This window comes from Herpailurus yagouaroundi, unplaced genomic scaffold (assembly GCF_014898765.1).
Source record: "Herpailurus yagouaroundi ecotype Mexico unplaced genomic scaffold, PumYag 141, whole genome shotgun sequence".
NCBI lineage: Eukaryota > Metazoa > Chordata > Mammalia > Carnivora > Felidae > Herpailurus > Herpailurus yagouaroundi.
In genome coordinates, this window is record NW_024412396.1 from 71,225,937 (window position 1) to 71,242,934 (window position 16,998).

General features: G+C 58.6%; 1 protein-coding gene across 1 annotated transcript in view; it reads right to left on the reverse strand.

Annotated features, from left to right (window-relative positions):
* The window catches only part of CCDC85C (coiled-coil domain containing 85C), a gene marked incomplete at its 5' end in the record, with an annotated part of 78,391 nt that extends 61,393 nt beyond the window's left edge, over nt 1–16,998 (reverse strand). Inside the window, one exon of the mRNA XM_040478442.1 lies at nt 16,743–16,998. Within this exon, the coding sequence (XP_040334376.1) occupies nt 16,743–16,998 (256 nt within the window). The remainder of the gene's footprint in view (nt 1–16,742) is intronic.

Consider the following 16,998-nt stretch of genomic DNA (forward strand, 5'->3'; position numbering starts at 1 on the left):
GGGGGGGGGGAAGGGGAGAGGGGAGCCCTCTCTACCGCTTTGGCAACTTCTTGTGAGGCTGTAACCATTTCAAAATACAAAGCTAAAGAAAGAGGTATACGGAGCTCTCCTTAGACCCAGCGTTTCCTGATCTAGGAAACAGAGCAAAATGCTAATGTCAGTTCTCTCCAGAGGACAGGATTATAGACGATTTTTAAATTTCAATTTTGAGATTCCTGGTGTCTTCCAAGCTTTCCACAATGAGCTATGGATTATTCAGGGGAGAATGATGCTCCTTATCTCCACCAGTGATAAATCGGGGGGAAGGCGGGAGGGTGGGAGCCCGTGGGAGCCCGCAGCCTGGAAGGACCAGGTGAGCCCGCAGCTGCAGAGGTTTGTCGGGGAAGGCGGGAGAGACGCCTGGAGCACGCGAGCATCCTGGTCCCCCCTGCCTGCACACAGTCCCTCCCGGCCCCGGTGGGGCTCACACATCAGCAGACATCCCGGCCTCCCTGTCAGGGGATCCCGGGATAAATTAGCAGGCTGTGCATCTCAGGGCAAACCGAAGGCAGAGACGACATCTGGGGCGCACGACGCACCAGGAGAAATCTGTAACGTGGGAAAAGTAAATCCCGCGTGGCTCTGGAGCCAGTACTCCACCTTCAAGTGCACGCAACTGCCCCAGTGCCCACGGAGAGGGGAAAAACCGCACCAGAAACTAGAATGTCCTGACTGTCTCCTTAACAAGCCCATTGAACCAGCCGGTTCTCCCATGGGAGGTGACGAAACACGCCAATTACTGATACTATCCCCACTGGCCACATCCCCGGGGTTCCCAGAGGCCGCCTGGGTGCTGAGGCCCAAGGGGACCATTCTTCTAAGTTCTCTATAGCAAATGGGGGAAAGTTATTGACGGGGTCGTGGTTGGGAACACAGCCCCAGAGCCAGAGGGCTGTGAGTCCAATCCCAGCCCGGCCCCTTTCTACACTGGACCTCAGGCTACTTAGACCTGCTGTGACTCAGTTTCCTCTTCTGGTCAAATGGAGGGACGAAGTGCCCTGGCTTCTCGGGAATCATGGGAGTGAATGTGCAGAAGGCACGGGGTTCCGGGTGAGCGGCTGCAGCCACCACACACGCGCACCAGTGTGCCGTCCCCAACAGCCGTGGATGGAACAGACGGGTCACCCTGTCTAGCAGAGGCCGAGAGCTGAGGCATCGGGGTTTGCTCAACTCGTCTAGGATCACAGAGGTGGACCCACGGCCAGAGCTCGGGCGTGAGGACCGTTCCTCGGGACCCTCTCAGGTGGCACAGACCCTCAGGGGCCAGGTAACTGAACCACCACCTCACCTGGGTGAGGGACGCGCTGGCGAATCAGCCTTTGCCGAACACAGCTCAGGCCTGCTGGGGGCCTCGTATCACCCCCGGCATCAGAAGGATACAATCAGGGGGCACCCGGATGAATCGGTCGGTTAAGCGTCCGACTCGTGATTTCGGTTCAGGTCACGGTCTCACGGTTCGTGGGTTCGAGCCCCACATCAGGCTCTGCGCTGATGGTGCGGAGCTTGCTTGGGATTCTCTCTCTTTCCCTCTCTCTTTGTCTCTCTCTCTCTCTCTCTCAAAATAAATAAACTTTAGGGAAAAAAAGGATACAACCTGCGGACAGGAATAAAGGGCGCTGGGGCATGTGATCGGACACAATCACCAGCTTCGGGACAGACCTGTGTCTCGGGACTCCGTCAGCCCCGACACCCCTGCTGCGGCCAGTCGCTCCCTTCCAAGCCCATCTTTCACCCCATCCTCTATAAGTCATGACCAAAACTAGCTGCGGTGTGTGATGTTAACGGTCAGAACTAAGTCCCATTCGAGGCCTCTGACAGAGGCTGTGTTTGCTACTTTCCTTATCTATTAGAAAGGAAAAATCGGAAACCAGCATGGATGTGCCCGGACTTATTCCGACCCTATGAGGTGCCACCCCCGTTTCCCTGCCATTGCAGTGGGCTGACCCCACCGCCCTGAAGGCTCATTGCCAGGTGCAGAAGGACACGGCAACAGGCAGTCACTCCTGCCAGGAGCCCCAGGCCACGGGCTGCCTCAGAAACGTCTGCTACACAAACAAGCAAAGCCCTGTCACACTCGTGGCTCCTGGCGAGCCTCAGCTTCCTCATCTGCAGGGAGAACCCCGCGAGCCCAGCCCAGTACCCCTTCGACCTCCCCTCGGGCCTCCCTGCCCACCTGGTCACCCCTCCCCTGAGGGGTGGCTTCCCAGGCTTCCCAGATGCGTCCAGCCATGGGGACCCTCCTTCCTGCTTCTTCCAGCTGACAGTCAGCAAACCAGGGAGGGGCAGGTAGGGATGATGTAGGGGAGACAGGTGTCTCAGATGGATACGGGACTCCCTCCTCCCCACAAAGCCACTCCACACCACTGGTACCCAGGATGCGGAAAGCACCGGCCAGCATGCGAGTAAATGAACACCTTTCAAAGTCAGACGTCCTTGGCTGGGTCAGTCCAGTGCCCCAATCACCCCCTCCTCACTCCTGGGCCTCCCTGGATGCTTCCCGGCTGCCATGTTCATCAAGGCAAGTAAGACACCAATGCAAGTATATTTAGCCAGGGAAAAAGGGAGCCTGCAGACCTATTCAAAAGTCACCAGAGGCCTGGTCTGTAGGAGGAGGGAGGAGGGATCAAGGTTGCAACTGAAAAGAAGAAAATTAGAAGACTTTCCTGTTTTTATTCTGCTCCTGCTGGCAAGGGCTGCTGTGCCTGGAGGCCTCGGGGACGCGGCAGGTGAGACCTATAGGGGGACGGGCTGGCAAATGATCTCCCTATAGGGGGAGAGTGGCAAACGATCCCTCCTGGCTGCCACCTCCTGATTCTGGGTCAGATCATTCCCCCACCTGGGCAAGCACTCGCACAGTGAGGGCCAGAGGCTAGAAACTGGGCCACTATGGGTCCTCAAGGCCCCAGAGCAGCAAAAACCAGGCAAACAAACAAACCAACCAAGTGGCACTGGTTTGGCCGCACGCGAAGGGGCCAGGTTGATGCCTGGAGATGACCCAGGCACCTAGACCTTCACCAAGTCCTTCCAGGATCTCTGAGTCTCTGAAGACCTGGTCCAACTGCCTCATCGTACAGGCGGGTAAACTGAGGCTCAGGCAGAAATCAAGGCAGAAAGGAAACCACGAGGAGGGAGAAGTCCAGGAAGCCAAAAAGATTTACATGAAAACACCTGCACGATCCTAACACATAAACACAAACCGCTTCAGGAAGAAGGTGTAAGTGGTGACCTCTAAAGACGGAGGGCAGCCAGGAGCGGGCACAGAGCTTGCCATCCAAACCTGCCAGATGACGGACACAAGCCGAGACTGTTGGGTGTCCGGGACGCCCGGTCAGCTGAGGAAGACCTTTCCATCTCCCCCGACACTGCTGTGTCCTGTGTGCAGCTGCCTGATCATGAGCAAGCATTATGTTCACCTTGTGGTTCTTGTTATCGTTGAAGGCTTCATGGAGGAACTTCACGAACTCTCCTACTGTGGTTATTGGTCTTTCCTGGGGCTGTGGACCACTCTAAAAGCTATGGGTCACGTCCCAGGAAAAATGCACGAGTACACAGTCATTTCAGGGGCCCCGGGGGTTCCTGAACCCTGCCGTGGACCCTGGTGAATGCACCTGCGGACGGGTCAGCACAGGGGAGAGGGCAAAGCTGATCCTGAAGGCAGTGGGGGCTGCTGAGGGGCCAGAAGAGACATCTTCCTCCTAAAATAAAGTCCCAGGCCAGGAGGTTCCAGGGTGCCTGCTTGGGCCAAAGTTTCAGGGGAGAAGGCGGCAGAGCCAGGGGGGCCGCCTGCTCCCCCTCTGCCCTCCCTCACGCTCAGACTTTGGGTTGCACCAGAAACAAGGGGTCTTTCCGTCGGCGTTTCCCACAGCACGTCGGCACCACACACTGGGGAGCGGATCACGCCGTCCACAACCTGGCTGGCACTCACAGGAGCAAGGTCTTAACTCCGCAGAAAGGGATTAAGGTCTCTGTGGAGGGAAGGGCAAGATGAAAGGCGCCAGGCTCAGACCACCCTCAGGGTGGGGAGGGCAGGGAGCACTGCCAGGGCATCCTGATCACTCTCCCGGAGCCGCCCTCTGCCCTGAGCAGGACCCAGGCTCACAGGACATGCCCTCAGGGGGTAGGGAAGCAGATCATAGGGGAACCTCCAGGTTACTGACATCAGGGATCCTCCACCTGCCCTAACTCCTACGTCCACACTGTCTGCATTACCGGAGTAGGACGGCTTACTAGGAGCTCTCCTCTGAGCCTCCCGGCCCCCAAGGTCAGAGAAGGGAGAACATCAGCCCCTCGTTCCAGGGTGAGGCCCTCGCAGGGGACAAGAGAGAGAGCTCCACCCGGCTGTGATCGCACCAGTATCACCCCGACCACCGCCACCCCCGCTTACACACACACCAGCGGGGGTGTGGACCAGGACAAGTGTGGCAAGGGCACGAGGAGGCACAGCGAGCCACGGGGCCAACCCCAGAGCCCGAGGTGTGGCACCCGTGGTCTCACCTGCCAGGGACTGGCCACAGGAATGACCCACAGCTGGACACAGGCAGCTCATTTAAGCTCAAGAGTGGAGGTGATGAGGCGGCCTGCTACCTGCCACGGCCACGGCCATGGCCACAGTCGTGGGAATCAACGGCTCAAATTTGGTTAACCACGCCCGGGCAGGTGAGCAGCCTCTCCAGAAAGCTCCCTAGATGGAGGGGAGGGGACAGGAGGGAACAGCGGCTGGCCTAAGTCCATTCCACACTGCCACCCTGCCCGGCCCCGCCCCACTCCACTCCACTGTTTTAAAAGCCATTTTCTTTGTTTTCTGATCCTGCAGGCCTCTTGGCCTCATTTTGAGGATAAGAAGCTGGTGGCTGGGCTCTGCAGGGAGACCTCTAGAGCCTCCTGGAGCCGTGTGGCCTCTCGGAGCTTGGGTTTCCTGCACACGCATGTGAACCCATGCATAAGGCCACCAGCTGCAGTGGCTTCCAGGTGGCCGTAGGGCCACCACCAGGATCCTGGCTCAAGGATTCCAAGTAGACAAGAGCAGCTGGTCACACATCCCATGACTGGCCACCTCCGGGGGCTGCCCCAAGCCTCAGAGGAAGGGCAGGATTTGGGCGGGTACAGGAGGTAGGAAAGAGCGATCCTGCCAGTGGCAGCCCTGAGGGCCCACTGTATCCCTGAAGGATGCAGAGGGGGGACAGGAGGGAGCCCCAACACCATGCTCAAGCATCAGTGCTTCCTTCTGGGGCCAAGTGAAAAGTCGGCCCGGCGAGGAGCTGTCTCAATCAGCACCGCCCAAGAGAACTCTCTAGAATGACAGAAAGATTCCTTTTGTGCATTGTCAACAGGTGCAAGGCACTTGCAAGGGGGCTAATGTGACTCAGGAACTGAAACTTTCCACGGTACTTAATCTTAATTAAATGGAACTGAAGTGGTCACTTGTGGCCAGTGCGGCTCGGGGCTCGAGCCAGGAAACCTTGGAGCAGGGTGGCCACCGGTGAGGCAGAGGCTACGGGCACACAGGTGAGGGAGGAAGGGACCCAAACCCAAAGAACAGAGTCGATGGGATGGTGACTGGTAGGCCACTGGAAGCCCGGGCTCAAGGCAGCAGCAAGAGGTGACAGAGAGACTAGGGGGCTTAGCGCAGCACAGGTGGGGTCGGAGAGCCAGAAGCTCCTATCAGAGAAGATGGAGGTAACCAGCCCACCCTGTTCTAGAACACAAGCCCAGAGTGGGCATCAAACACCACCCACACGTCAGGACAAGAGGCCACTGGGCAAAGCCAGGGTCACCTTTCCAGGGCAGGCCTGCCGGGGACCAAGAAGCAGCCAGTGGGGGGTGGGGAGGAGGCAGGCCGGCCTGGGGCTGGGGTGGAGGGGGGGCAGGCAGGATGACAGAAGGGAGAGGATTTTGTTCACTGCTTTGGACTAGGAAACATGAGCCTGTTGGCAGGGGAAGGAGCACAAGAGGAAGGAGACAATGGTGTAGGGAGGTCCCACAGGAGGGGCTGGGAAGGGAGGGAGAGAGGAGGCGTCCCGGCCAGCCAGGACAGACGGCGCTGAGACAGGGACAAAGTCACTGTTCCATTTGCTGTCCAGGTATGAAAGTGGGGTGTGCACACTGCAGAAAATACGGAAAAGACAGAAAAAAGGAGAAAGGGCAGGCGGGGAGCGTCCCATTGTCCCCGCAGCTACGAGGGACGCTGGGCAGCCGGGAAATGGAGCCTTCTGAGAGCTCTGGCACAGGCAGCCGGAACCCACCACAAAGGGCCGCTCCCAGAGCGGGCTCATTAGGCAGAGGAGCCGGTGCCGCGCTCGCTCGGTGACAGGCGGGCACATTCAGGGCCCGTACACAATCAGGCCCTTGTGGGGGGCGGGGGGCGGGTGCTCCGGGAGCCTCTGATTCCAAGACAAGAGCGTGCCTCCTTATTGCCTTACAGCCCGGGAGACGGAAAGACTGATTTGGGGAGACAAAGAGACGCTTCCCCTGACAGGGGATGGGCTATTTTTGGAAATGGGTCGACGCTTCTCCATAGAGGTGGTGTCAGTGCCACAAGGCCTTGCCTGCATCTGTCCCCTTGAATGCAGCCTAAAAAGGCCCCCAAGCCCATCGGGGGTGGGCCAGCACCCCACAGTGGGGGTGCTGAAGGCCACGCCTGGCAGCCCGATACAGGAGGAGGGGAGCAAGTCTAATGCATCCAGGGCTGGAAATGCACATCCAGCTTCAAACCCAGTTTCCCGCTCCTGCCAGGCAGCTCCCCCCCCCCCACCCCCACCCCCCGCCGCCACCCAGGGCATCCACACAGCAAAGGTCAGCAAGGGGAGACACACGCAGGCCTCTCTCTCCCTTCCTGCTAACAGGAGCTGACACCAGCCTCCCCGCCCCAATCAGCCAGGCTCTGCGACGCCCCAGCCGCCCCAGCCGCCCCAGCATGGGGCAGCGGCTGCCCCCTGCCCACCTGCTGACAGGCCATCTTAAGCTTGGGCGGCCCCAGCAGGCCCAGTGGCTTTTCTCCTGAGCTTCCCACAGGGCTCCGGCTGCCAAGCAGAATGCCCAGGGAAGCCTGCCCAACCACCGAAGCCTCCAGAACCAACTGGGCCCATCCCTGGGGGCAGGTCCAGGCACTGGCATTGTTTAAAGTTCCCCGAGCGATACCTAATACGCAGCCACGGTTACGAACCACCGGTAAAAGCGTGTATTTTTTGGTAATTTGTTAAGGGAGACAGGGAAGGGAGAGTATGCGAGCCCCCACCCTCAGGGGGGAGGGTTGATTTTTTTTGTTGTTGTTTTTTCTAAAGTAACTGAAGGCCATTTGGTGCCAAATGGAGCAAATGGGGAGGTTGGGGGGAGGGGCAGGTGGCCAAAGTACATTTAAAGCAACAAGAGGGTCACGTCCTGAGATGCCTCCCCCCACCCCCAGTCCTCTCCCGATGTACACGGAGCACCCACGGCATGCCAGTGGGGGGAGGAGGCTGTGGACCAGGCAGAGACAGGACTGCCCCACAAGGAAACCTCACCTTGTCCCGAGCCAACCCCACACCGGGGCACTGGGACCCAGCATGGTCTCCCAGCGCCAAACCCGTTACCTAGCCTCAGAAGAGGAGATCGGATGGCAAAGGGAGGTAATCCCATCGGCCCTGCACGAAAACAGGCTGGCCGGGCAGGAGTCTCAGCCTCAACCGGTGCTGGACAGGGCACCTCTGTCGCCCCAGGTGCTCAACGGTGAGACTTGCCCCAAGCTGAGCACCAACCACCGGGCCTGGCACAAAACCACCAAGACGACCGGAGACAGGCAGGAGGCCCTTCCCTTGTGCCTCTGGCCATTGTAGAAACTGAGTCAGGGGGCTGGAGAAGCCTAGGGTCTCTGGGACCCTCAGCACAGTCCGCCCAAGCCCCCCATCTTTCAAATGAGACAAGGAGGGCCTGGAGAGAAGGCTGTCACTTGCACACAGTGGGGTCGGAAGTGGGCGGAAGCCGCTGATTGTGTCTGTGTGGTCCGAGGCACAGAACGGTGCTGGGTGGCACATTGTGCCCCCAAACCCCCAGATGTGGGGAGCACGTCAGCTGACGGGGCCACTGATGACGGGGGTCTGTGGCCCTTTCCTCCCAGCTTCCCCAACAGCCGGAGGCCTTTGCCATTTGCTGTTTCCTGAACTCAAAGACGAGCCCCTTCCCGTTTCTGTTACAATGTGGGGTGCTTCCTAGAACGAATGTGTGCGTTCACTGTAGGGTCTTCCCCTCCCTACAAAAGCCGTTGTTAAGCGCACAGGGCATCTGCGACTGATGGTATCTCAGGGCGGAGGAAATGCCGTGCCTGGGAAAGCCGGAAACCTCCGACAAACTGCCGGGAGTCCTAAGGCACTGGCAGAGAGCTGGAAGGGAAAGGGGACCCGCCCCAGGGCTCGGCCACACAGAGCCGGGGCCCCCAGTCCATCATCTGTCTATCTCAGAGCCTGCGTGGCCAGGACCCTGGTCCTCTTGACTCACAGCCTTGGCACAGAGGGGCAGGTTCCAAAACTGTCTTTTGAGTGGAACTTAAACACGCCTGGCATGGTGCTAAGAGCCTCCCAGCTCCCACAGCAAGGAGAAGGCCTGCTGGGCCCCACTGGGAACCCAGCTTTGCTGAGGAAAAGGCTCAGAGGGGGTGTGGCAAGTCATACGGGGTCAGGTGTGGGCATGGGGCGTGGGGGGGGGGGGGGCGGGCAGGAGCTCCAGTCCACAAGGCCTTGGAACCTGCCCGGCCACACGTGCCCAGGTGGCCCTCTCTGCCTGATGTGATTTTTTTCATCATGCCCCTTTCAGTCCCAGAAGCGCCTGGGCTTTCAACCCCTTCGGGGTGCTAGCAGCTCAGCAGAGGGGGTGGCTAAGATCAGGAGCTAAGCTGAGCCCCAAAGGTGCAGCAGGTTAGTACAAGCAGAAGAGACCAGGGAAGAGTCTAGGCTTGGCAGAAGGAACACCTGGAGCCCAGGCACATCTGGTTCAGGGGGGTGGAGGGTGACTGGGGAGGGCAGGGCTGGGGGTTGGGTAGTGGACAAGCTGGGGCAGGTGGGATCTGTGAAGCCCCTCCCACTGCACCTGCACTCCCCTCCCCAAGTCCCTGGGTTGGGTTTTTCTTCAGGCTGTAGGCAATTCCAGCTGTGACCTTTTCTGATGGGCTTTCCCTAGGGGACCCAGAGTTATGTTAGTGGTCCACTTAACAAACCTTTACACAGCAACATCCCCTCCCTTTCTCCTGCTCCCCACTGAAAGAATACACAGGGGCGCCTGGGTGGCTCGGTCGGTTAAGCGTCTGACTTCAGCTCAGGTCATGATCTCGCAGTTGGTGGGTTCGAGCCCCACGCGGGGCTCTGTGCTGACAGCTCGGAGCCTGGAGCCTGCTTGGGCATCTGTGTCTCCCTCTCTGCTCCTCCCCCACTCTCAGTCTCTCTCTCTCTCCCCCCAAAGTAAGTAAACATTAAAAAAAAAATTGAGGGGCACCTGGGTGGCGCAGTCGGTTAAGCGTCCGACTTCAGCCAGGTCACGATCTCGCGGTCCGTGAGTTCGAGCCCCGCGTCGGGCTCTGGGCTGACGGCTCGGAGCCTGGAGCCTGTTTCGGATTCTGTGTCTCCCTCTCTCTCTGCCCCTCCCCCGTTCATGCTCTGTCTCTCTCTGTCCCAAAAATAAATAAATGTTGAAAAAAAAAAATTTTTTTTTTAAAATTGGGAGGGCACCTGGGTGGCTCAGTCAGTTAAGCGTCCGACTTCGGCTCAGGTCATGATCTCACGGTTCATGGGTTCGAGCCCCGCATCGGGCGCTGTGCTGACAGCTCAGAGCCTGGAGCCTGCTCCGGATTCTGGGTCTCCCTCTCTCTCTGCCCCTCCCCCACTCACACTCCATCTCTCTCTCTCTCTCTCTCTCAAAAATAAACATTAAAAAAAAAAGCTTTTAATAAAAACACTTTTTAAATTTTTTGAATAGTTTAATAGATAAAAAATAGAGAATCCACAGTGCTCCACACCCCCTGTTCAAACACCACGCACAGGGTGAGCCCAAGAACATTTACAGGCAAATCAATAAAACTCCTGAGCTTTCTGCCCTGCTCCCTGGAGAGCTGGAGACCATTACAGGGACTCGTTCAAGAGCAGGCATCCACCACTACTGGGTGGCCCAGCTCCAAACCTGCCCCAGAGCCCTCCACCCACCCGCCCCTGCCAACCCACGCGGGCACGGGACAGTAGCAGGGGAATGTGTGACAGCAGCAAGTTCTAGGCGCTTACCAGGAGGGGGACCATTCCTGACTTTTCACCATCAAAGGAGCATCCCATCCCTTTAGCAGACAAGCCTTTGGGGATGGCACCTGGGCGCCCTTGTCACCCAGCTCCAGGAAGACGCAACTGCCTGCTTCCCAGCTCTGAAATGCCAGAATCATCCCTGCACGGCTCCTGGGCACCCAGGTTGTAGGCGTGGGCAGAGAGTGGCAGTGGGCTGTGCCTGTTCCGTGAGCGGATTCGGAACAAGGCCACAGCCAAGAGAGGGCAAGCCCCCACCAGCTCAGGACTGCCTGACCCTAGAAGTCACAAGGAGGAAGACAGGGGCTGGGCCAAAGCCTTGCTTTGGAGCAGACCCGCCCGGTCTGAGAACCTGCAGGGAAGGTTCTCTCCTGTGGCCACTATCACCACGGCCACCTCGGAGGCTCCAGGCTTCCTCCCTTGCTGTCCCCAGCCCGGCCATGACAGCCACCGGATGAATGCGACGGAATCGCCACGCCCCGAGCCAGCCCACATGAATCACCGTGTGCGTGGCACCCATAACTCAGAGTAACCACTCAATAAACGTGTGCCCGTGTCGTCCTTCCTGCTTGAAGGGCAAACTCTCTCAACAACACGGCCCCGCCCTTCTGCCATCCAAATATTCTCCACTCTTCTCTACCCGCTGTTCTCCACTCACACAACCGCATCCCCAGAGCTGTCGGGGGTATCCCGCTGCAGTGGGGTCAGGAACGCCCTTTACCCGGTTTCCAGGCTGTGGCCCGCACACCTCCCCCGCTGGGGAGCCGCCCACCTCCAGAGCCACCGGGGTCCTCCTGGACCTCTCGGTCCTTTTCTCCGCGGGCGCCAAAGGCTGGATGGCTGCAACCGTGGGGCTCCCTCCCCCAGAGGCTGGACACAGCACCCCCCCTGGGCTGACAGCCCTCCCTGCCTTAGAGCAGCAGCAACCCGGCCCCAAGGCTTTTCTTCTCTGGGCTCCACGTTTCAGTTCTTTCAGTTCACCGGAGGAGGCGTCCAGGCCCAGGGCTACCCCAGCTCCTGCCGGGCTCTCGGCACCAGCACTGGTGGTCAGACCCACCTGCGGACCTCATGCTGCCGTATTCCTGCTGAAATGCTGTCTCCCTTGTGTCCGACTAGGCAAGGGATCACTTGGCTCTGACAAGAGGCGGGTACAAGGCTGTCCTCACAAGCACGTGGCAGGGGTCCCCCGTCCCCACCCCGAGGCGGCAAATCTGCAGGGGTCCAGGTGACAGTGGAAGGCCGCCGAACCTACCCTTGGAGGCCCAGCTCTGGGACCAGGGTGTTACCATCCTCAGGACGGGTGAGGAAACTGAGGCTTAGGGGCTCAGTGAGCAGGTGGCAAGGCGAGGCTTCACCCGGCACTGAGCGCTCCAGCCGGGGGGGGGGGGGGGGGGGGGGAGAACTAACCAGTGGAAGACGGTCACGTCACACAGTTCACACACCTCACTGTGCCCCCCCGCTCCTGTCAACCCAAAGGCTGGTAACAGCCTCCCACTTTGCAGATGAGAAAACAGAGGCCCACAAAGGTTCCGGAACTCGCCTAAGGTCCCAGGCGTCCAGTTCTCTGTGCTGATGACACCGACAAGCATGGGGTGGAAAATCCCCATGGGTGGAAAGGGCAGATTACGAGCAGCAGAGGATTTCCTCTCTAATCATGCTGCTCTGGGGACAATATTATAACCCAAGTTGTGTGCCAGGGGCTCAGAGGCCGGGCCACGGCGAGGGGGTCTGGTGGTGTCACCACGGCAGAGGGGAAGCCAGCCTGGGAGAGACGTGAGGGAATGAAAACACAAGAAGCGAGCAAGGACTCCCTGCGAAGAGAAGCCTGCACTGTGCCCACACCCCCCGTTTTACGGATCTCCATGAGCTGTGCTGGCTCACACAGGCACACAGGAGAGCAGGGATGAGGCACCGGGTCTGGCTTCCCCAGAAGAGGTGCCACAGCTTTGCTACACAGGTCTAGGCTCTGGAGCTGCCCCCGGCCCTGTGTCCATCTGCCAGGGACCAAGCTCTTGGAGGCCTTCCATTGCTGGTGGGGCCTCCCATGGGAGTGTCTCCTAGCCCGACAGAGACAGAACATCCCGGGCCAAGGGACAGCACACACAGAGTGGCAGGCCCAGACTCTGACACAGGAGACCCAACATGGACCCTAGGTCCCCCAAGCGGTCGCGTGGGACCTGGAGCAAGTCACCGCTCCTTTCCAAGCCTCAGTTTCCCCATCTACAATATGGGACCATTTGGGGGCTCTGAGCATAATGGAGTCAGGGCTGGGAAGGTCTTTCTGGTAAACTGTAAAGTGCTGGGGACGCCCTGGCCTTCCCCAGGGTCACCTACCAATAAGCCTCTTAAGGTCAGCCTTCCTTTAGTGCCTGGCCCGACACCCCAAGGCCCTGGATGGAAGGTCAGGGTCAGGTTGGGGAGGGAGGGGGAAAGGCTAATCTAACCCACCCCATTGTCTTCGCTGACCTTTGCTCCCAGACCTAGCTGGGTTGAGGAAAAGCCGTCTTCTTAGTGATCCTGCCCAGGAGGTACTGAGCTGGGAGGCCCCTAATAAAAGACCTATTCAGGGCCTTTTTTCAAGGTCCAGACCACCCTCACTCCATCCTCCCTCGAAATCAACAAAAAACACAAGCAGGAGAATAAATCCATCTTATTCTGAGAAGCTGAAATTTTTCACCCAAACTTTTAAAAGTAAACAGGGCCCAAACAAAGGCTGCCGGAGGTCCTGATTTCCCTAGGTTAGTTAAAGGGGAATGGGCAAGGGTGTGCCTGGGGAGGGCAGGATGTGGATACAGGGACTTGGGGGGAGGGGGGGAAGCAAGGGTGGGGGAGGGGTGGGAGGGAAACTCTTGAAAATGCTTTTGTCTGAGGGCGCCTGGGTGGCTCAGTCTGACTTCAGCCTAGGTCGTGATCTAGCTGTTCCCGAGTTCAAGCCCCTCATGGGGCTCTGTGCCGACAGCTCAGAGCCTGGAGCCTGTTTCAGATTCTGTCTGTCTCTCTGCCCCTCCCCCCACTCACTCTCTGTCTCTCTCTGTCTCCCTCTCAAAAATAAACATTAAAAAAATTCTTTTAAAGAAAAAAGAAAATGCTTTTGCTTGAAAGTTATCAGTTCAAGGGGGCAAATGTGACTTTCTTGAGTTTGGGGTTCTCCTGCCCCGTTTGTCCCGCATGAGTACAGCAAAGAGCATTCCAGTCCGGACGTCAATCAGCACAGCCCAGACCTTGGTCAAAAACAACCTGGGAAAAAGGCCTGTTTGCATATGCATTCTGGGCTGCCAGGCCCCACCCAGCCAAGGGCAGCCGGGCCACAGCAGCCTTCCTGGGCGTGGGCGCCGGCCCCCCCCCCCGACCCCGGCTGCAGGCACCCGGCTACTTCCAAGGTAACTACAGGGCCACAGTCCCCATCTGAGCAGGTGCTATGGTCTCAAAGGTCCAGGCGAGCTGTCTAAACAGCAGAGTTTTGAAGAGAACACCAAAGTCTGCCTGGCAGGCCCCTTTGCAAAGGGGTCCCTTTTGTTTTTTCATGAGGAGCCTGGGAAGAAATACGCAGCACAAGGATTCGGACAACTGCAGAGACTCACTGTGTGCAGATCCTGACCTCCCTCGACCTCGGTGGATAAAGGGGATGCTCTAGGTTTTGCCCCGCTTTGCAGAAAAGCAGAGAGAGGCTCAGAGAAGTTAAGTAACTTGTCCCAGAGACCAGGAGGAGGCAGATTCGAATGAAGACAGTCTGACCCCTCCGGGTAATAGGGTTATCAACCATCTGCTCTGTGGTCACCGATAAGGAAGTGACACTTCCCAGAATGTCAAACAAGAGCAAACCAGGGTCTCGAGTCAACAATGTCTGTTAAGAGTCCTGGCAGGACGGCCCTCACTCAGCCTGAGCCATGGACGAGCCCCCGCGGCCCCCGGATGACCCCCGCCCAGCAACCCACAGCTCCCCCTGCAGCTTCCCCCCACCAGCTAACTGGTGCTAAGACGCTTCCAATCTCCACTGCTTTCCCAGACAATGCTCAGAACCTCTCTCAGCCTCCACTTGCTCGTCTGAAAATGGGGCTAATACTGCTTCCCAGGGTTCTCGTGAGGATGAACAGAGACCAAGTATGTAAGGCAGAAGCCCAGTCTCCACCGCACTGTCTCCACCACCCAGACTGAGGCTTTTTATCTTTCCCATCTCCTCCAGCCCCCCCCCACATAAAACTACAGATCCGAGCACAGAAAGGCAGTTTATCTTTATTTATTTTTAGAGAGAGATAGAGAGCGAGCAGGGGAGGAGCAGAGAGAGAGAGAGAGAGAGAGAGAGAGAGAATCCCAAGCAGGCTCCACTCTGCCAGCAAAGAGCCTGACAGCCTCAATCTCACAATGCTGAGATCATGACCTGAGCCGAAATTAAGAGTTGGATGCTCAACCAGCTGAGCCACCCAGGCGCCCCCAGAAAAGTAGTTTTTAAGAGAAGGGACTTTCCTTGTTTCCAGGCATCCTATTCACATTGTTGGGAGAATTTATCTCAAGGCCACGCAGAACTTCAAGAGACAAAAGTAAACACCAACCTGTCTGCAACTGAAGTCAGTGAAAGTATTGCTGAATTTGTGTTTCACCCAACACAGAGCTCTGCCACAAGATCTGTGGCTCGCCTGTTCCCAGAGAGCTTGGGACTTGAGGGCTGGGGGGGGGGGGGGGGGGGTGGGAGGACTCTGCAGGAAACTCTACACCTCAGCTCCCACGCACCCCCTGGTCCCCGGCTCCAGCATCATCCACCGCTATGGTTGAACACTGAGCCAGGCAGGAGCCGCGTCTCTGTGTCCAAAGCAGGACAGAACTTCCCTGCGAGCACACAGCAGCACCCAGCACTTCGGTGCAGTGTGCTCAGGGCCACTCTCTCCCAAGTGTCATTGATGACGCAGCTGAAAACCAGAAACGTTTCATTTCCCAGCCACACGGCTGCAGCGATCCCTCCCTGCACTTGGGAGAAACTGAGGCCCAGAAATCTGCCCCTCCCAAGGCACCCAAGGCGGCAAGGCCAGAGAGGCTGGGACTCCTGAGTCCCTAGACCCAAGAAACCGCAACAAATTAAACCACCCACTGGCCTTAAGCAGCCGGCTGGGGTGGGAAATGGGGGTGGGTACAGAGTTACAAAGGGAAACCTGAGTTGCTAATCAGTAACAAAATATCCCTCTCAACCCAGTCCTGCTCTGAACTGCCAGGCTCCGAAGGTAAATAAAGGAAAAACTGTGCCGTGCTAGCTCTCCCCACCTCCATGTGGCCAGTGCCCACCCCAACACCCCAGAGGCCACTTGGCCCCCATCAAACCGGAGAGGGAGCGTCCCTCCTCCGCTCAGGCGTTACTCTGGGGAAGGACAATCATTTAAAGCCCAGACACATTTTCTCTGAACTAGGAAAGCCTTCAAAGAAAACCAGAAAGGGCTGTTTAATCTCCACCTTCAGGCAAATAGTTCAGGCAGCACAATGCCACCACAACTGGGAGCCAAGCCACCAAAAATGTGGAAGAACGAGGAGACAGGGAGAGCCACGGATCAGAGCGCTGGGAACAGAAGCCGCTGCTCAAGCTGGGGGCCCAGCAGCCACCGGGCCACCGTGGAAGACAGTAGCTGAGCTTTCCTGAGGCCAAAGGTCCTCCACCCACACCCGGGCCACCTACCACTACTACACTTCCTGCACGGCGACCCACAGTTTACAAATCCCTTGGGGGAGCTTTATCTCCACCTCAGATCCACAAGACAGAGGAAAACTCCATTCCACAGATAAAGGCACAGAGGTAGGCAGAGGAGAAAAGCCAGGATCCATTCCAAGCACATATCCCTCTGGAAAGCCTTAGAGTCTCGGTTCAGAAAGGTCCCTCCTCCTTGAGTCCAGGACTGACCGCACACCAGAAAGGCTCTCAGCCCCGGGGGCCCCTGGCCCAGCTGCCTGGGAGTCGCATCGCACTGCCCGGCTCTTTCTCAGCCACCAAGGCAGCGAGAGGAGCCCAGCTGCAATTCCGGTGGGCACGCACGTGGACGCTGCCCAGGTCTGGGGTTGCCTGCTGCCCCAAATAAGACGGGAAATTCAGCTGTACTGGAAGAGGCTTTTTCTTTCTCCCCGCCCCCCCTAAACTTCCCGCTCCTGGACAAGGATTTCCAGGCTGGGATGAGGCGTCCCTAGCCAGCCTTGCAGCGCCATGCACCAACACTGACAGTTTCACAGGAGGGAAACTTTTCTGGGGTCCGCTGGGACCCCGGCCCGGCCCGGCCGCGCATTCGGAAGCTGGGCAGGGCCACGCCTCCATCCCGTGTCCAGAAAAACACCACCCAAAGCCCCAATGCGCGTGGGTGCGGCATCCCCCCAGCCCAGAGTATGGATACCAGCCGGAGGAGGAGTCTGAAGTGGCGACCCACCCTGGGGGTAGGGGCCGTGGGCCTGAGACCCGCGCTACCGGACCCGCGCCGTCCTTACCGTGCAGGCCGTTGGGGATGCTTCGGTGGTGCGGTGGTGCGGACAGGTCGTCCAGGGACCTGCGCGTGGCTACTGCCTTGCAGTCGGGAGCCTTGTGCGGCCCGGGGGGCAGCAGCGGGGGCGGGACGTGGTGGTGGTGGTCCGGGCTGCCTCCGCTGCCCGCGCTGGACGTGCTGCTGCCGTCGCCCACGTCGCGGGCCCCCGCGCCCGCCGCGCCGCCCGCCAGCGGCCCGCTCAGGCTGGCCTGGCTGTCGAT